Source organism: Mobula hypostoma, chromosome 6 (genome assembly GCF_963921235.1).
Source record: "Mobula hypostoma chromosome 6, sMobHyp1.1, whole genome shotgun sequence".
NCBI classification, from domain to species: domain Eukaryota; kingdom Metazoa; phylum Chordata; class Chondrichthyes; order Myliobatiformes; family Myliobatidae; genus Mobula; species Mobula hypostoma.
The window spans coordinates 168120277-168136217 of record NC_086102.1 but is presented as its reverse complement, the minus strand read 5'-3'; the positions used below and the strand labels follow the sequence as shown (position 1 = coordinate 168136217).

Here is a 15941-nt window from a genome sequence, read left to right as displayed (position 1 = left end):
CTGTGGAATTCATTGCCACAGATGGCTGTGCAGGCCAATTCATTAGATATATTTAAAGAGGAGGTTGATTAGTATGGGCCTCAAAGATTACAGGGAAAAAGCAGGAGAATGGAGTAGAGAGGGAAAATAAATCTGCCACAATTGAATGGTGGAGCAGATTCAATGGGCCGAATGGCCTAATTCTGCTTCTAAGTATTATGGTCTAAAAAGTATATTTCTGATATTCCAACTCCATCTTAAAAGTTAGCTTTTTAAATGTTTAATTTGCATGTGCGGTTTTTGATTAACGTGGTTGACTGCTTTGCCAGTTTGATGATAACAAAGTCACTAGCCATTAATTGACATCAATGCCCAAGGGCATTTCAGTATCACACATAGTTAGAGCATTCATGCATTGTCAAGATACATAGTTGACCAACTAACAGACCATTTTTCATCCTCTGACCAAAAGACTTCAATTCGTGGACCACCTTTTGAAGGTTTTTCAAAGTACAAAACGCGATCCTTGACGTAATAGAAAATTCAGGAAAGCCAATTTGAACACTATAAACTCCTATGAACACTAATGATAATGACCAGATAACCACATTTTTGCTGGAGGAACTCAGTAGTCAGGCAGCATTTATAGAAATGAATAATCAGTCAACATTTTGGGTCAAGACCCTTCTTCGGAAGGCGGAAAATGCCAGAATAATAAAGTGGGGCGAGGGGGAAGGAGGACTAGCTAGAAAGTGCGAGGTGAAGCCAGGTGGGTGGAATAGGCAGAGCTGGAGAGGAAGGAATCTGACTGGAGAGGAAAGTGGACCATGGGAGAAAGGGAGAAGGGTGGACAGCAAGGGGATGTGATAGGCAGGTGAGGATAAGAGGTAAGAGTTCAGAGTGGGGAACAGAAGAGGGAGGGAGGAAGGACAAAGAAATAACCAGAAGGAGAAATCGATGTTCATGCCAACAGGTTGGAGGCTGCTTAGACAGAATAATGTTGATAAAGACGCAAGTATTTGCTGGGTTAATTTAATTTTCTCGCGCTACTCTGAATACATGTTTTTCTTTATTCCAAAAATGTCTCTCAGCTGTGAACACATGATTTGCCACACCACAGTGACAGCTAGCTGACTGTTCTGGAGAGAACTGCAAGGAATGCACAGATCAGCATATTCCGGATTCAGGCATATATTAGATTAGATTCAACTTTATTGTCACTGTGCCGAGTACAGATACAAAGCCAATGAAATGCAGTTAGCACCTGACCAGAAATGCAAAGAATAGTGTTACTTACAAAATAAACTGCAAATGAAAAGTAAGTGCTGCAGCACACAAATATAAAAGTACTGAGACAGTACAATATGTATGCAATACTGCTTAGCATTGTGATGTGAGGTTCAGCAGGGCCACAGCCTCAGGGAAGCAGCTCTTCCTGTGCCTGCTGGTGTGGGAGCAGAGGCTCTTGTAGCACCTACCGGATGGGAGCAGAGTAGAAAGTCCATGGTTAGGGTGAGATGCATCCTTGATAATGCTTTTGCCCTGCCCAGGCAGCGTTTATGGTAGATGTTCTCAATGGTGGGCAATTGGGTGCCGATAATTCGCTGGGCAGTTCTCACCACACGCTGGAGTGCTTTGCGGTCTGACACAGGACAATTGTCATACCACACTGAGATGCAGTTGGTGAGTATGCTTTCAATGGTACAGGGGTAAAAGTCCATCAGTATCCTGGGACAGAGGTGGGATTTCTTGATGCTCCACAGGAAATAAACGTGCTGTTGCGCCTTTTTGATCAGGATGGAGGAGTTCAGGGACCAGGTGAGATCCTCGGAAATGTGGACACCAAGGAATTTGAAGCTTGATACACGCTCCACTACAGCTCCGTTGATGTAGATGGGGATGTGAGTGTGGCTCCTAACATGCCTGAAGTCCACAATGATCTCCTTGATTTTCTGGGTGTTAAGGGCCAGGTTGTTATCGGCACACCATGTGGCCAGGTGCTGGACCTCGTCCCTGTAGGCCATCTTGTCATCCCCTCTGATCAGGCCAACGACCGTGGTGTCATCTGTGAACTTGATTATGGAGTTAGAACCGTGTACAGGAACGCAGTCATAGGTGAAAAGGGAGTACAGAAGAGGGCTCAGCACACAGCTTTAAGGCACGCTGGTGTTCAGGGTGAGAGTGGAGGAGGAGAGGCTGTCTCACTAAACTGATTGGGATCTGTTAGTCAGAAAGTCCAAGGTCCAATTGCAGAGTGATGAGCTGATACCAAGCTGGTGAAATTTGGTGATCAGCTTGGAGGGGATCACAGTATTGAATGCCGAACTGAGGATAATGAACAGCATTCTGATGTAAGAGTTGGGGCTGTTCAGGTGGATCAGGGCAGAGTGAAGTGCCGTGGAGATGGCGTCCTCTGTTGACCCGCTGGTGCGATAGGCAAATTGATGGGAATCCAGGATAGCGGGCAGACAGGATTTCAGGTGTGATAGAACCAGTCTCTCAAAGCAGATTGCAATGATCGGGGTGAGTGCAACTGGGCAGAAGTCATTCAGACCCGTAGCAGTGGAATGCTTCGGCACTGGCACGATGGTGGCGATCTTGAAGCTTGTGGGGACAACTGCCTGGGCCAGGGACAGATTAATAATGTCCGTGAAGACCCCGGCCAACTACCCTGCGGAGACTCTGAGCACACGGCCAGATATTCCATCCGAACCAGCTGCCTTCCGTACATTCACCCTGCTCAGAGTGGCGCAAACATCGGAGGTGGAAAGTGAGAGAGGCAGTTCACCAGGTGGGAGATCCGCTTTGAGGGTGACCTCCTTGTTCTCTCGGTCAAAGCGACAGTCGAAGTAATTGAGCTCATCAGGGAGGGAAGCAGAGCTGGAAGGGGGCACAGTACTAGGTGGTTTGAAATCTGTAATGACCTGTATACCATGCCACATGTGCCAGGGGTCCAAGGAGTTGAAATGCTCCTCGATTCTCTGTTTGTATATGTGTTTAGCCTGAGAGATTCCCCTCCTCAGGCTGGCCCTGGCTGAGCTGTAAGCCTCCTAGTCTCCAGACCTGAAGGCCGAATCTCTCTCTGGCTTTGAGCAGGAGGCGAACTTCTCCGTTCATCCATGGTTTCTGATTGGGGAAAATTTTTATTTATTGTAATAGAATAGAAATATCTATTCTATTATGTGGAAGGTGGAGGTCAAATCCAACCTCCTGCTCCATAACCTTCTGAGCTAGCAGCCAGACACACTTAATTTCTGCAAAATGCTGTAGGAATCCAGCAAGTCTCGGCAAGATTGATCAGGGCATGAAGGGATACGGGGAGGAGATTGGGTCTGAAAGGAAAATAGGATCAGCCATGATGAAATGGTGGACAGTCTTGACAGGCCAAATGGCCTAGTTCTGCTTCTCTGTCTTTTGGTCTAAGTCAGTCTGAATTGTCGACTGTTCATTGCCCTCCAAAGATGCTGCCTGACTTGCTTGAGTTTCTCTAGCATTTTGTGTGTGTTGCTCAAGATTTCCAGTATTTGTAGAACCTCTTGTATCTATCACTTCAGATTATACTATAATACATAGGACCAGAATGAGGACATTCAGCCCATCGAGTTCACTCTGCCATTTCATCATGGCCGATCCCGGATCCCATTTAACCCCATATATCTGCCTTCTCACCAAATCCCTTGATGCCCTGACCAATCAGGAATCTAACAACTTCTGCTTTGAATATACCAACAGATTTGACCTCCACCACAGTCTGTGGCAAAGCATTCCACAGATTCACCATTCTTTGGTTAAAAACATTCCTCCTTACTTCTGTTCTAAAAGATTTCCCCTCAATTCTGAGGCTGTGCCCTCTACTTCTAGATACCCCCACCAGAGGAAACACCCTCTTCACATCCACCTTACCTAATTCTTTCGACATTCAGTAGATTCCAATGAGATACCCACATATTCTTCTAAATTCCAATGAGTACAGGCCCATAGCTGCCAGATGCTCCTCATGCGTTAACCCCTTCATTCCTGGAATCATCCTCATGAACTTCCTCTGGACTCTCTCCAATGATAATACATCCTTTCTGAGATAAGGGGCCCAAAACTGTTGACAGTACTCCAAATGCGGCTTGAATGGTGTCTTATAAAGCTTCGGCATTATCTCCTTGTTTTTATATTCTATTCCCCTCGAAATAAATGCAAACATTGCATTTACCTTCTTTACCACCGACTCAACCTGTAAATTAACCTTATGGGAGTCTTGCACAATGACTCCCAAGTCCCTTTGTACCTCTGATGTTTGATAATAGTTTGTACTATTGTTCCTTTTACCAAAATGTATTATCATGCACTTCCCAACACTATTCCATCTGCCACTTTTTTGCCCAATTTGTCCAAGTCTTGCTGCAATTGCATTGCTTCCTCAGCACTACCTACCCCTCCATCTATCTTTGTATCATCAGCAAACTTTGCCACAAAGCCATCAACAACAATGTAAAAAGTAGTGGAACACCACTAGTCACAGGCAGCCAACCGGAAAAGGCCCCTTTTATTCCCACTCCCTGCCTCCTGTCTGTCAGCCACTCCTCTATCCGTGCCAGTATATTTTATGTGTGGCACCTTATCAAATACCTTCTGAAAATCTAAGTAAATGACATCCACTGCCTCTCCTTTGTCCAATTTGCTTATTACTTTCTCAAAGAAATCTAACAGATTTGTAAGGAAAGATTTCCCTTTACAGAAACCATGCTGACTTCAATTTATTTTATTATTAGTCTCCAAGTACCCTGAAACCTTGTCCTTAATAAAGGATTCCAACACTTTCCCAATCACTATGGTTAGGCTAACTGGCCTATAATATCATCTCCTTTGTCTTCCTCCCTTCTTAAAGAGTGGAGTGACATTTGCAATTTTCCATTCCTCCAGGACCATGCCAGAATCAAGTGATTCTTAAAACAGCATGACCATTATCTCTTCAGCAACCTCTTTCAGGACTCTAGGATGTAGTCCATCTGGTCCAGGTGACTTATCTACCTTAAGACCTTTGAGTTGGCTTTGCACTTTTTCCTTTGTAATAGCAATGGCACTCACGGACCTCTGGCATACAGTTAGTGTCTTCCACAGATTTACGCCACATCTAATGCAGCCTCATTCGCCTGGGGGTGGGTGGGGGAGGGAAATCACACATCTTTTTTAAAAAACTTTTACAATGTATAAAATGAATGAATATAACTAAAACATAAAAACTCAATTTGAAAGGGCACTTATTTTCCATTTGATATTAACTTAAATCATTCCATTTACCTTACGCACTTTTAAGAGCAATGGTGCATTGTACTGAACAACTAAAAATTCTATTTTATCAATGCCAAGTAAATTTTTCTTATTAGTCTAATTTTTTAACTAGGTAATAATACTTACGTACCTAGCAACTGAATACATGAAGAGAAAGTCATTGTCTGGTGAACCAGGAATCTTCCCATAATCTATGTATTTCTTTTGGGTTGTGCTCCTTATGTCCTTCATCACCGACTCCATCTCTTTGCTCAAGTTTGTTGCTGACTACAAAAAGCAAATCAATGAAAGCAGAAAAGATACCTTTACCAAAGATATTTGCTTAAAATATTAGTATGAAGAATGCAATTTTACATGAATTTTAAGAACAGACTGTAATATGACATAAATTTGGATGAATTAGAAAACATAATGAGCATACAAGCTTCAACAGTTCAAATACACCAGACTATAATTTGTGGAATGATAATCTGAAAACATTAAATCTGGAATATTAAAGGAAAAGACTGCCACCATTTCACAAATGGAATTGAACGGTTAAGATTATATCTATCATCTTGTTATGAGCAACAGGTCAGCCAACAACAGTTGGACAAAAATTACCTTAATTTTTATTTTCGAAATCTTTGATTGGATCTACAATTATCTAATTACAATATCCTTTATACCTACTGTAAATCTAATGGACATACAGGTGCCTATAAAAAGTAGTCACCTCACCCCTCTTTGAAATTTTTCATGTTTTATTGTTTTACAGTACTGAATCACTGTAGATTTAATTTGGCTTTTTTGACACCGATCAACAGAAAGACTTTTTCACGTCAAAGTGAAAACAGATCTCTGCAAAAAATCTAATTTAATTACAAATACAGAACACAAAATAATTAAAGGCATAATGATTCCCCCCCCCCTTTAAGATGACATATCAAATCATCACAGGTGTAGCCAACTGGTTTTAGAAGTCACATGTAGGTGGCCCCCACTTTCCCAATGTTCGCTTTACGACACCTTGCTGTTATGAAAGACCTACATTAGTTACCTGTTTTCGCTAACAGAAGGTGTTTTCACTGTTACGAAAAAAGGCAGCGCGTGCCCCGAGCAGCCAAGCTCCTCCCCTGGAACTGCATTCTAGCCAGCATTGCTTAAATACGTGCTTTATCTCGATTTATTTTGTGCATCCATTAGCAAGATGAGTTCTAAGGTATCAGAAAAGCCTAAAAGAGCTCGTAAAGGTGTTACACTTAGCGTAAAACTAGACATAATTAAGCGTTTCGATCATGGTGAGCGAAGTAAGGACATTATCCGCGTGTTGAACTTGCCTGCGTCCACCAATCGCACTATTTATATGCAGAGAGAAATTATTTTGAAAAGCTGCCTATGTTACCGTTGGTTCTACTTGTAGCAAAATGGTCTCTCTTAGTCGGCATCCAGTAATGGATAAAATGGAAAGTCTTTTGCTTGAGTGGATTGATTGGTGTACAAAGCGTAGTGTTCCGTTAAGTTTTCTTATACTTAAGGAGAAATCAGTCGGTCTTTTTAATAAGCTGAAACAGAAAGCATTGGATGATGGTGATGAAAGTGTTGTGAAAGTGGAATTTAAAGGTAGTGTGACGGGATCCTGAATTACTACTATGAACTGTGCTTTTGAAAAAGAGAGAGAGTTGTTGTTCAACACCAGACACCTTGTTATTAAGAGAGAGAGAGGCAAAGACTACTCAGAGATGGTGTTATGGTTTCTCTGCAGCTTGTTTACACTTCTGCAAGGACACTGGCAGCTTCTAAGTTCTTAAAGAAAGAGAAGGGAGGAGCTGCTTGATGGACAGCTGGTGTTCAGCCCGGTAAGATAAATAGAAGGTCAGTTGTTAGACCTACAGACACATGGTTTTGGACATTGAATGAGCTTTGTTGTGCCCACAGAAAAGGTGGGTTTTGGAGGATCAAACAGTGGTTCTCGCAGTGTGAAAAGGGTGTGACCGGTGGGGAGTTATTCGTGTGTCCGACCCTTGCCTGGGTTGATAATTCTACCACAGAAGAACGGTCCCCTTTGTTGTGGTCACAGTCGGTGACTTCTAAATGATTTCAGAGGACAACGGGAAGATAGACAGCGTCAGCTCACCTGAAGACTCAAATCTCTCCCCCTCTCTTTCTCTCCATCACTACTCAACTCAATACCACGAACTGAACTTTACTCATCAACGTAAGACTATCTATTTACCTCTAGGCTTGAAGAAGCTTGATTTTCATATATTTCCACACTTACTTATATACAATCATTGCTAACCTGTTTGATATATCTGCATTTATATTACTGTATTGCGTAGTTACTAATAAATACCATTAGTTAATAGCAATAGTGGACTCCAAAGTGTTTTCCATTTCTGCTCGTTCTTTAACCCGTCACGGGGTATGTGACAGTAGTCATGGGTGGTTTGTTTGGTTTCTGAGGTGAGGGCAGCTTCACAGTTGAAGCAGTGGTCCCCAACCTCCGGGCCGCAGACCGATACATTGCCGCAAAGAATGCAGTGGTGCAGCGGTAGTCCGGACGCACCCAGCACATCTTTAAGGAAAAAGCCGGAATAAACAAGCTAATTAATTAGGTGCCGCCCGGCACGTAAATGTCGGCCCAGATCAGAGGTGATTGCCGATTGCATTAGGTGGTTATTCGTATAAGCAAGTGTTTAACCGTGATGAAACTGCAATTTACTGGAGTCTTCCCGATTCCGGTAAGCGAAACTACACTGTACATACATTATTTCTACTTTAAACACAAAATACTCTGCAGATGCTGGGGTCAAAGCAACACTTACAACACACTGGAGGAACTCAGCAGGTCAAGCAGCATCCGTCAACGTTTCGGGCCGGAGTGAAATAGGGATAGGGGAAGGGAGGGGGAGGAAATTACCGGAAGTTGGAGAATTCTATGTTCATACCAAGGGGCTGGAGACTACCCAGATGGTACATGAGGTGTTGCTCCTCCAACCAGAGTTTAGCCTCATCATGGCAGTAGAGGAGGCCATGTATGGACATATCTGAATGGGAATGTGAAGCAGAGTTGAAGTGGGTGGCAACCGGGAGATCCTGTCTGTTGTGGCGGACGGAGGGGAGGTGCTCAACATAGAATTCTCCAACTTCCGGTAATTCCCTCCCCCTCCCTTCCCTTATCCCTATTTCACTCTGACCCCCCAGCTGCCTATCACCTTCCTCATGGTTCCACCTCCTTTTACAACCCATTGTGTTTTCCCTTATTCCTTCTTCACCTTTCCTGCCTATCACCCCCCCTGCTTCCCCTCCCCCACCCCTTTATCTTTCCCCTTACAGGTTTTTCACCTGGAACCTACCAGCCTTCTCCTTCCCACCCTCCCCCCACCTCCTTTATAGGGCCTCTGCCCCTTCCCTCTTCCAGCCCAAAATGTTGACTGATCATTTCCACGGATGCTGCCCGACCTGCTGAGTTCCTCCAGTGCGTTGTGAGTGTTGCTTATTTCTACTTTATATAGGCTGTGTATTTTTATGTGTTATTTGGTATGATTTGGCAGCTTCATAGCTTAAAGGTTACTGGAGAGAGTGTTTCTGCCGAGAGCGCTTCCACGAGATTTTCGCTGCACTAGACAGTGCTGCAGAAAAGTATTTCTACTTTATTAGGCTGTGTATTTATCATATCATTCCTGCTTTTACCATATGTTACTGTTATTTTAGGTTTTATGTGTCATTTGGCATGATTTTACAGGTTATTTTTTGGGTCTGGGAACGCTCAAAAATTTTTCCCACATTAATAAATGGTAATTGCTTATTCACTTTACGACATTCCAGCTTACGAACCGTTTCACAGGAACCCACTACCTTCGGATAGTGGGGGAAACCTGTAATTAGTAAGATGGAGATCTGTTTCTCAGACCTGTGTGCAGTCAAGGTGTTTCAATTGATTGTGGTTAAAATACAAGTCTACCTGTGAGGTCCAACTAACTGCTGGTGAGTCAGTATCCTGGCAAAACCTACACCATGAAGACAAAAGAACACTCAAGCTACTCCGAGAAAAGAGTTTTGGAAAGCACAAAATCAGGAGACGAATACAGGAAAATTTCGAAGTCCCTAAATATCCCTTGGAATACAGTTAAATCAATCATCAAGAAATGGAAAGAGTATGGCACGGCCATAAGTCTGTCTAGAGCAGGCCATCCTCAAAAACTGAGTGACCATGCAAGAAGGGGACAAGTGAGGGAGGTCACCAAGAGACCAATGACAACTCTGGAGGAGTTTCAAGCTTCAGTGGCTGAGATGGGAGAGACAGCGCATACAACAACTGATTCCCAGGTGCTTAACCAGCTACAGCTTTTTGGGAAAGTGACAAAGAGAAAGCTACTGTTGAAAAAAATTCAAATGAAATCTCGGCTAGAGTTTGCCAGAAGGCAAGTGAAAAACTCTGAAGTCAGTTGGAGAAGGTTCTATAGTCTGATGAAACCAAAATTGAGCTTTTTGACCATCAGACTAAACGCTATGTTAGGCATTAGCAAAACACCCCACATCATCAAAAACACACCATCCCTACCGTGAAGCATAGTAGTGGCTGCATCATGCTGTGGGGATGCTTCACTGCAGCAGGCCTTGGAAGGCTTGTGAAGGTAGAGGGTAAAATGAATGCAGCAAAATACAGGAAAATCCTGGAGGAAAACCTGATGCAGTCTGCAAGAGAACTGCGACTTGGGAAAAGATTTGTTTTCCAGCAACACAATGACCCCAAGTATAAAGCCAAAGCTACACATGAATTACTTAAAAGCAACAAAGTTAACGTCCTGGAGTGGCTAAGTCAGAGTCCAGACCTCAATCCAAATGAGAATTTGTGGCTGGACTTGAAAAGGGCTGTTCATTCACGATCCCCATGCAATCCAACAGAGATTGAGCAGTTTTGTAAAGAAGAATGGAGAAAAATTGCAGTGTCCAGATGATACAGAGACCTATTCACATATTCTCAAGGCTATAATTGCTGCCAAAGCTGTATCTGATAAATACAGACTTGAAGAGGGTAATTATGCAATCAATTATTATGTGTTTTATATTTGTAATTAATTTAGATCACTTTGTAGAGATCGGTTTTCATTTTGACACGAAAAAGTCTTTTTCGGTTGATTTGCGTCAAAAAAACCAAATTAAATCTTCTGTGATTCAATGTTATGAAAGAATAAAACATGAAAACTTCCGGGGGTGGGGGGGGGGGGAATATTTGTTATAGGCACTGTATAATTGGTAAGTGTAGTGCATCTCTGTTCTCAATATTTGCTGACTCTTGTTCACCAACTAAAAATCACTTCAAAGTTTACTGTTAACCAAATTTGTTAGAAATATTTCTCTCAAATATTTTCAACAGCTCTTATACTTACTCAAATTAACAAATAACAATATTTTATATTTCATAAAATATGGTGGATTCCGGTCAGTTGGGACACACTGGAACAATATATTTTGACCCAATTAATTTGCCAAAGTTTCGTGGAAATAGTTAAAAGTGGATAAAAAGACAAACTGAGTAATAAATTAAGTATTTAAAAGAAATACAGAACAAATTACAACTCTACTAGGACTTGATGTTTCAATCCCTATGGTAAGTTGGCACTCTCGATGTTGGCAGTGGGTTTAGAGTGGTGACAAGGAGGGAGGGTAGGTTCGTCATCGGGGGTCATCAGGTGGGCACCCTCCTTCTTTGACGTTTTGTTGATAAGTCCACGACGTCTCCAGAGGGCTCAACGGTGCTACCTGGTGTCCCAGATACACACCCCTCAGTTCCATACCCCCCCATCTTCATCTTGCAGCCCAGTTGTTGTCTTTCCTTTTAATCCAAATCCAACTGCTGCTTTCTTCTGCTGCATTTGACAAGGATTTGACTGCTTGTTGGAGGAAGTGACCCCTCACCCCCATCTTCTTCAATAGACTGGTCGTAGATGTAGCAACGAATCCCCTGCATCCCATTTCTGCAGGGAAAATCTTGGTCTTCCAGCCATTCTGGGCAGCTTCAGTTACCAGTTCAGAGTACTTGGTCTTTTTCCTCTCATAAGCTTCTTCGACATCATCTTCCCATGGTACTGTCAATTCCACAACATATGCTAACTTGGCAGACACAACATGTCTGGGGGAAACACAAGCTTTTTTTTTTCAAGTCCACGTCCGTTTTCCAATCCTGAGCAACCCGTAGAATGCTTACAACTTTATATGTTATATGGTGCTCTGGAGGTTGGCCTGCTGGTACAAATCGTGTAATGTGGACATTTCCTGCCGATGTTTGTGGGAGAGTGTTTGTGATGATTCGCCTCTGTTCCAAGATTGATGCCAGCTGTCTGAGAACTTGGTTATGCCGCAAAGTGTACCACCCCTGGGTGAGGCTCGTGGTGCATCCTGTTAAAATGTGCATTACTGATCCGGGTGCTTGACAAAGAGAGCAAGCGGCGTCTTCTCCCCACCACTGGTTCAGGTTCTGGGGTGTGGATAGGAGGTCATAAGTGGCTCTGCTGACAAAACTTAGCCGAGATCCCTCCATCTCCCAGATGTCACACCAGCTAAATTTCCTCTTTTCCAGGCTCTCCCAATTAGTCCATAGTACTATAGTGCTGTAAAATTGAGTATTAGCTCCTAATATTCATCGATTGAAAATTCAATGCTGCCACGTTCATCCGATTGATTGGAAATGAACAAAATCAGCGCAGACACCTAGTGCAGGTAATGATCTGCCTTTATAAAAAGCTATCGACAATTGCATCCTCCAAATCCTCATTTTCATTGTAACATTCTATATGATTGTTGTTACCTTCAAATTCTTCATAGTTCCTAACTTGATGAAGTAGTGAAATTGTTTCATTTTCAGTCAGGCCGTTTCTGGCATTTCCAAGCCTAAATGCTTGACACTGCAATGAGCAAAACAGTTCTAAATTGTCTTACTGCTTGTTTCTCACCAACTATCAGTGACAAAAATCATCGCTTTTTGAAGACAAACACACGCAACTGACACCACTTAAAAACTGCTCGCTCTCAGCAAGTTCTAGCATCTATCGGCCACACAAATACACATGATTGACACTAGTTACCTGTTTGGCCACAGAATCCTGCCCAATTAGGCAGCAGAGTGTCTCAAACCAACGAAGGGTATTCCAGCAATTTTCTCGATTAGTTTTTGTTCTTTAAGAATTGTCCCAAATAAACAGCTGCCCTGATTAACTGATGGCCCAATTAAACAGAATTGACTGTATTATATAATTTGCAAAATGAAAATTCCTTAGAATTACTTATTTAACATATTTCCTTTTCCATTCATAGGCAAGTTATCTTTTCCCTATATTCTACTTACTTCTTCAAAACCCATCATTTTTTGACATTCTCTCTTTACCTACTCCTTGCACTCCCCTTCCATTAAGCCTCTACTCCAATATATCAGTTACATTTTTCAGAACTACCTATTATAGAAAAGTGTTGATTTAACTCAACCTACGAGAAAAAAATCACATCTGTTTACTCATCCTAACTCAAAACATGGACAAATAAAACCTTTCCTATACATTTTATTCACCCCAAGACATCTAAATAATAACTCCAAGCCACATCTGACTCCCAACAGTGTATTTTTATCAAAACAAATCAAGCTTTCCACTACTAATATATTTTATATCTAAATGTCAGACTTTTACAAAAATACCCAATATAGGATCTATTTGACATTGGCAAGTTTGGTATTGTCCCTGAACTGAGAAGACAATTTAGAGAAACTAAAGGATCTGAAGTTCTATATAGACACCAGCTGCAAAGGATAGTACATTTCCTTCCCTGAAGGAAACTAGAGAACAATTTCATGGTCACCAGTACTGATCATGGCTTTCTTGTTCAAATTGTAGACATACATAATCATTTTAATGTAAATTTCGCGGCTCTTGTGAAAGGATTTAAACTTCTGTATTAACATCAATGGTCCAGGCCACTGAATACTACTTCAGTAGCTTAATCACCATGCCTGTACTTACATGAGAACGATATCTAACCTCACAGGCACAACCAACATTAAACATCACATTTTAAAAGCTTCATATATGCTGCTGCTCAAGAGTGCAAACTGAATTTTTGCGACCGATAATTTGCTTATAACTATCAACTCTTCTGTAGCAAATCAATATTTCATTATCCTGGTTTTTTTCCAGGAAATAGATATTGCACCTTATTGGGTGCAACCTAGCTTTAGGCAAAAAACTGAACAGCACACACAATGTCAAATGAATTCTAACATACTTCAGTTATGGAGAACATTTTTTGTGACTGCCTGAGCAGCAAATTTCCTAACGTGCTCCCTACCAATTGAAATGGCATGCAGAACTTTCCATTTTGTCCTCCTTGGAAAAGTAGCAAAGACATTTTTAGGACAATAACAAAATCTAGCCAGAGACTTACTGTCTGTATGTAATCTGATATACAAGTGTAAATCATAAATGCCAAGCTAACCAATGAGAACCAATTACAAAAATAACAACTATTTTTGTAAATGCCAATTTAAATTTCTCTTATTTCCTTATGACATTGGAAGCTACCATTCAGCCCAACTGATCAATGCCAGCTCTCTAAAGCATTGTATCAATTCCATTTCTTACCCTTTTTTCTCTCATTTTCTCTCATGTGCTCATCAGTTCCACCTTGATTCTTCTACAACCTATCTGCACCAAGGGCAAGTTAAATTAAGTATATAAATTTAACATATACTTCCTCCAGTAGCAATGATGCAAGATATTCAAACTTGTTCATAATCTTGAATATGTTGAGACTGGCAGCAATCTGACAGGTCCTCAAAAATCCATTATAGTTAAAGGGACCATCTTTCAATTGATTTTATGGGAAGTTTATGAAAATTTTCCCAAATGTTTAAAAAGGTGGCCTCAAATTTCAAATGCTTCTGCACACAGGTATCATTTTCAGAATAATTCTACTTGGCAGATTAATTTAACAACCACTCCAGCATGACTGGATTTGAACTGCCACCTCATCTAAATCTCCACATGGGGAGGCATCATGGCAATCATTTCCTTGGAAAATACAAGTATTGGAGGAGCAGTTAAAGATCAGATCAATAAGCCAAAAGGACACAAATAAGGCTTTCAGTTTCACAAAATAAAAAAGCTCCACAAAAATCTATAATTCCCTTTCCTACAAAGAATACAAAGCAAATGTGTCGTGCTGATACAATGCACATTCAAAGCATCAGACTTCCGAAAATGGAAGTGAAAAGCTGTCAAAAGAATTCCAGTAGGCATAGCTATCAGAAGATTCAGATGATGGCTCACACAGCATTGCAATAAAATTTTAAAAATCGTGACTGTGGTGCAGGCGTATCACTGACTTCAACCTTAGCCGGAGGATCAGGGTTTTTACGACTGAATTGTTGATTTGCTCTTCAGTTGCTTCTGAGAAAGAAATAATATTTCAATCCCAAGATTTAACAAAGTAAACAATCTTCCTTCCTTTAAGCATAAACATGAGACGAACAGAAATACATCAAGTATCAATCTTTACTGTTGATCATGAAGAGGCAGTGCATAAATACAACAAAGCCTTCAGCCATGAATTCCCGATTAAAGTAACAAAGCATGCACCCATCCAAAACGGTCCAGAGTAATCACTTCCAAAGACCCTGAACATGTCCATTCTGTCATAAAACTGCGAGTTTCTTTTCAATTTAGTTTAATTTTATATAGCATCATGGTAGGCACAGGCAACATGGGCAAAGGGACTTGTTCATGTACTGTACTGTTCTATGATTATCCCCAACTTGGTAACCAGTTTCCAATCCCATTCCATTGAACCAAAACTCCAACCTAGGACCACAAAACAAGCAATCCCAGAAAACAGAAATTACTCAAAATATCCTAAGCGACAGGAATTTTTTTTCTATATGTCACCTCACTTCCCCAGTTAACAAAACACAGGTGCTGGAAACAAAATCCTCTCATACAATTACTGAACAATCTCCCAAAGACACCTTGGAAAACACAGATCTTTATAGGTTACCCAAAAGCATCATTACTCATTGTCTTGAAATGTTGTATCTGTTTCTGATGATGCCTTAGCCAAGTATTTCCAGCACTGTATTATTCCAGATATCCAGAATCAATAGCATTTTATATTTGGTTTCACTTTATCCCGCCATTTCCTTTCTCATCCGATTGAACGAAGTCTCATTCAATTACTAAGCTGACAACCTTTGGATGCAATCACTGCCTTTTTTCAGTGCTTTCCACTTCTCCCACCTCATTTCCCAGAACCAAAAGCAAAAGGGTCTTTGCTAACACGAGGAAATCTGCAGATGCTGGAATTTCAAGCAACACACATAAAAGTTGCTGGTGAACGCAGCAGGCCAGGTAGCATCTATAGGAAGAGGTAAAGTCGACGTTTCCGGCCGAGACTCTTATGCCAGCAGCATTCTAAAAAGTAGATATCTTGAACATAATTCACTAAGTCCTCTTCTTTCCTGCTCATTAACTTTCAGTTCACTCTCCCACCCATATATATATAACCATTCATAGTTCCTACAGACGTCTACAATTTCCATATAGATCCACTTTGCTTCACATTATAATGACACATAGAAATCCACTCATCACTCAACGTACAATGTTGCCCCAAAGTTGGCCGAGGAGTCCCAGCAGCACTGCCCAATACTG

At 41.4% G+C, this 15941-nt stretch overlaps 1 protein-coding gene across 4 annotated transcripts in view; it reads right to left on the bottom strand.

Annotated features, from left to right (window-relative positions):
- The window catches only part of ubr3 (ubiquitin protein ligase E3 component n-recognin 3), a 230487-nt gene that overhangs the window by 65739 nt on the left and 148807 nt on the right, over nt 1–15941 (bottom strand). For all 4 annotated transcript variants that reach the window (XM_063052208.1, XM_063052206.1, XM_063052207.1 and 1 more), the window contains one exon: nt 5393–5529. In XM_063052208.1, the coding sequence (XP_062908278.1) occupies nt 5393–5529 (137 nt within the window). The remainder of the gene's footprint in view (nt 1–5392; nt 5530–15941) is intronic.